At 44.7% G+C, this 4,249-nt stretch overlaps 1 protein-coding gene across 1 annotated transcript; it reads right to left on the reverse strand.

The window, feature by feature from the left end:
• Positions 1-232: 232 nt before the first annotated feature.
• Positions 233-4,009, reverse strand: LOC125378401 (adhesive plaque matrix protein-like). Its single transcript, XM_048393877.1, has 2 exons — positions 3,925-4,009; positions 233-735 (listed from the first exon to the last, which is right to left on the reverse strand). Exons 1-2 carry the CDS (start codon positions 4,007-4,009, stop codon positions 233-235), a joined length of 588 nt encoding a protein of 195 aa, XP_048249834.1.
• Positions 4,010-4,249: the final 240 nt, after the last annotated feature.

Raw genomic sequence — 4,249 nt, forward strand, 5'->3', positions numbered from 1 at the left:
AACACTAGGTTCTGATGGTAGGGACAGCTTAACACGACGGCCTGATGGTAGGGGCAGCTTAATACGACGTTCTAGTGGCAGTGAGAAGATGCCCAGATAATAAGGAGAGCTTGACACGATGCCCTTATAGTAGAGAAGTTTTACACGACGTTCTTACGGTAGGGAGAGCATAAAACGACGCTTCGATGATAGGGAGAGAATAAAACGACGCTCCGATGGTAGGTAGAACTTGTCACCACGTTGTGATAAGGAGAGCATAACACGACGCTCTGGTGGTAGGGGGAGCATAAAACGACGTTCCGATGGTAGGGAGAGCTTGATACGACGCCCTGATGGTAGGGAGAGTTTGATACGACGCCCGGTTGGTAGGGAGAGCTTGATACGACGCTATGATGGCAGGGAGAGCTTGATACGACGCTATGATGGCAGGGAGAGCTTGATACGACACTATGGTGACAGGGAGAGCTTGATACGACGCTATGATGACAGGGAGAGCTTGATACGACGCTATGATGACAGGGAGAGCTTGATACGACGCTATGATGACAGGGAGAGCTTGATACGACGCTATGATGACAGGGAGAGCTTGATACGACGCTATGATGGCAGGGGGAGCTTGATACGACGCTATGATGGCAGGGAGAGCTTGATACGACGCTATGATGACAGGGGGAGCTTGATACGACGCTATGATGACAGGGGGAGCTTGATACGACGCTATGATGACAGCGAGAGCTTGACACAATTCTCTGAGTGTGAGTCAACCTACCTCGGTGTTTTGATACCTCCAAGTATAAAGACATCTAACATCTAAATATAACCACCTACCTCTCTCCACTGATATCCTCACAGCACAGATACCCATAAGTTCCAAATATAACCACCTTCCTCTCTCCATTGATACCCTCACTGTACAGATACCTATTACTTCCAAATATAACCACCTACCTCTCTCTCCATTGATACCCTCACAGCACAGATACTCGTTACTTCCAAATATATCAACCTACCTCTCTCCACCGATACCCTCACAGCACAGATACCCATTACTTCCAAATATAACCACCTACCTCTCTCCACTGATACCCTCACAGTACAGATACCCATTACTTCCAAATATAACCACCTACCTCTTACCACTGATACCCTCACAGTACAGATACCCATTACTTCCAAATATAACCACCTACCTCTCTCCACTGATACCCTCACAGTACAGATATCTTTTATTTCCAAATATAACCACCTACCTCTCTCCATTGATACCCTCACAGCACAGATACCCATTACTTCCAAATATAACCACCTACCTCTCTCCATTGATACCCTCACAGTACAGATACCCGTTACTTCCAAATATAACCACCTACCTCTCTCCATTGATACCCTCACAGTACAGATACCTGTAACTTCCAAATATAACCACCTACCTCTTACCATTGATATCCTCACAGGACAGATACCCATTACTTCCAAATATAACCACCTACCTCTCTCCACTGATACCCTCACAGTACAGATACCCATTACTTCCAAATATAACCACCTACCTCTCTCCATTGATACCCTCACAGTACAGATACCCATTACTTCCAAATATAACCACCTACCTCTTACCATTGATACCCTCACAGTACAGATACCCATTACTTCCAAATATAACCACCTACCTCTCTCCCTTGATACCCTCACAGGACAGATACCCATTACTTCCAAATATAACCACCTACCTCTTACCATTGATACCTTCACAGTACAGATACCCGTTACTTCCAAATATAACCACCTACCTCTCTCCATTGATACCCTCACAGTACAGATACCTGTAACTTCCAAATATAACCACCTACCTCTTACCATTGATACCCTCACAGGACAGATACCCATTAATTCCAAATATATCCACCTACCTCTTACCATTGATACCTTCACAGTACAGATACCCGTTACTTCCAAATATAACCACCTACCTCTCTCCATTGATACCCTCACAGTACAGATACCTGTAACTTCCAAATATAACCACCTACCTCTTACCATTGATACCCTCACAGGACAGATACCCATTAATTCCAAATATATCCACCTACCTCTTACCATTGATACCCTCACAGTACAGATACCCATTACTTCCAAATATTACCGCCTACCTCTCTCCATTGATACCCTCACAGTACAGATACCCATTACTTCCAAATATAACCACCTACCTCTTACCATTGATACCCTCACAGCACAGATACCCATAAGTTCCAAATATAACCACCTTCCTCTCTCCATTGATACCCTCACTGTACAGATACCTATTACTTCCAAATATAACCACCTACCTCTCTCTCCATTGATACCCTCACAGCACAGATACTCGTTACTTCCAAATATATCAACCTACCTCTCTCCACCGATACCCTCACAGCACAGATACCCATTACTTCCAAATATAACCACCTACCTCTCTCCACTGATACCCTCACAGTACAGATACCCATTACTTCCAAATATAACCACCTACCTCTTACCACTGATACCCTCACAGTACAGATACCCATTACTTCCAAATATAACCACCTACCTCTCTCCACTGATACCCTCACAGTACAGATATCTTTTATTTCCAAATATAACCACCTACCTCTCTCCATTGATACCCTCACAGCACAGATACCCATTACTTCCAAATATAACCACCTACCTCTCTCCATTGATACCCTCACAGTACAGATACCCGTTACTTCCAAATATAACCACCTACCTCTCTCCATTGATACCCTCACAGTACAGATACCTGTAACTTCCAAATATAACCACCTACCTCTTACCATTGATATCCTCACAGGACAGATACCCATTACTTCCAAATATAACCACCTACCTCTCTCCACTGATACCCTCACAGTACAGATACCCATTACTTCCAAATATAACCACCTACCTCTCTCCATTGATACCCTCACAGTACAGATACCCATTACTTCCAAATATAACCACCTACCTCTTACCATTGATACCCTCACAGTACAGATACCCATTACTTCCAAATATAACCACCTACCTCTCTCCCTTGATACCCTCACAGGACAGATACCCATTACTTCCAAATATAACCACCTACCTCTTACCATTGATACCTTCACAGTACAGATACCCGTTACTTCCAAATATAACCACCTACCTCTCTCCATTGATACCCTCACAGTACAGATACCTGTAACTTCCAAATATAACCACCTACCTCTTACCATTGATACCCTCACAGGACAGATACCCATTAATTCCAAATATATCCACCTACCTCTTACCATTGATACCCTCACAGTACAGATACCCATTACTTCCAAATATTACCGCCTACCTCTCTCCATTGATACCCTCACAGTACAGATACCCATTACTTCCAAATATAACCACCTACCTCTTACCATTGATACCCTCACAGTACAGATACCCGTTACTTCCAAATATAACCACCTACATCTCTCCATTGATACCCTCACAGCACAGATACCCATTACTTCCAAATATAACCACCTACATCTCTCCACTGATACCCTCACAGGACAGATACCCATTACTTCCAAATATAACCACCTACCTCTGTCCGTTGATACCCTCACAGTACAGATACCTGTTACGTCCAAATATAACCACCTACCTCTCTCCACTGATACCCTCACAGTACAGATACCCATTACTTCCTAATATAACCACCTACCTCTTACCACTGATACCCTCACAGTACAGATACTCGTTACTTCGAAATATAACCACCTACCTCTCTCCCTTGATACCCTCACAGTACAGATACTCGTTACTTCCAAATATAACCATCTACCTCCGACCATTGATACCTGACAGTATAGATACACATAACTTCAAGTGTAACCACCTACCACTTATTCGTGGCCCGTCTCCAAGCGCTTGCACCTCCCTCTCGGTCACTGATGTCCCCATCCTCCTTGCGCCTCCCCGTGTCGCCTCCCCACCCTGAGGTCACCGACGCCCCGCCCATCCTCGCCCGACTGTTCACGGGGTGGTTCTGAAGCTGTCCTGGTCTCATGAGTGACGTTCTCGCTAAGTCCCCTCTCCAGGACAAAGTAAGCCATCCGCTCAGTGTTAAATAGGCATCCATTTACCAGCGGCCGGGAGGGCGGTTCACACCACTGTGCGAGATTCCACGGAACTGCGATATTTGAAGCATGGTCGCTCATCGTTTGATCCCGATGGTTAAAAAACGCCGGTATTATTTGTG

This window comes from Haliotis rufescens, unplaced genomic scaffold (assembly GCF_023055435.1).
Source record: "Haliotis rufescens isolate VD_foot unplaced genomic scaffold, xgHalRufe1.0.p SCAF_12, whole genome shotgun sequence".
NCBI lineage: Eukaryota > Metazoa > Mollusca > Gastropoda > Lepetellida > Haliotidae > Haliotis > Haliotis rufescens.

Coding starts and splice junctions, on each gene's coding strand:
- LOC125378401 (XM_048393877.1), bottom strand. CDS start 4,009: ATGGGCGGGGCGTCGGTGACCTCAGGGTGGGGAGGCGACACGGGGAGG. Junction 736..3,924: donor CATCAGTGACCGAGAGGGAG/GTGCAAGCGCTT, acceptor AATTGTGTCAAG/CTCTCGCTGTCATCATAGCG.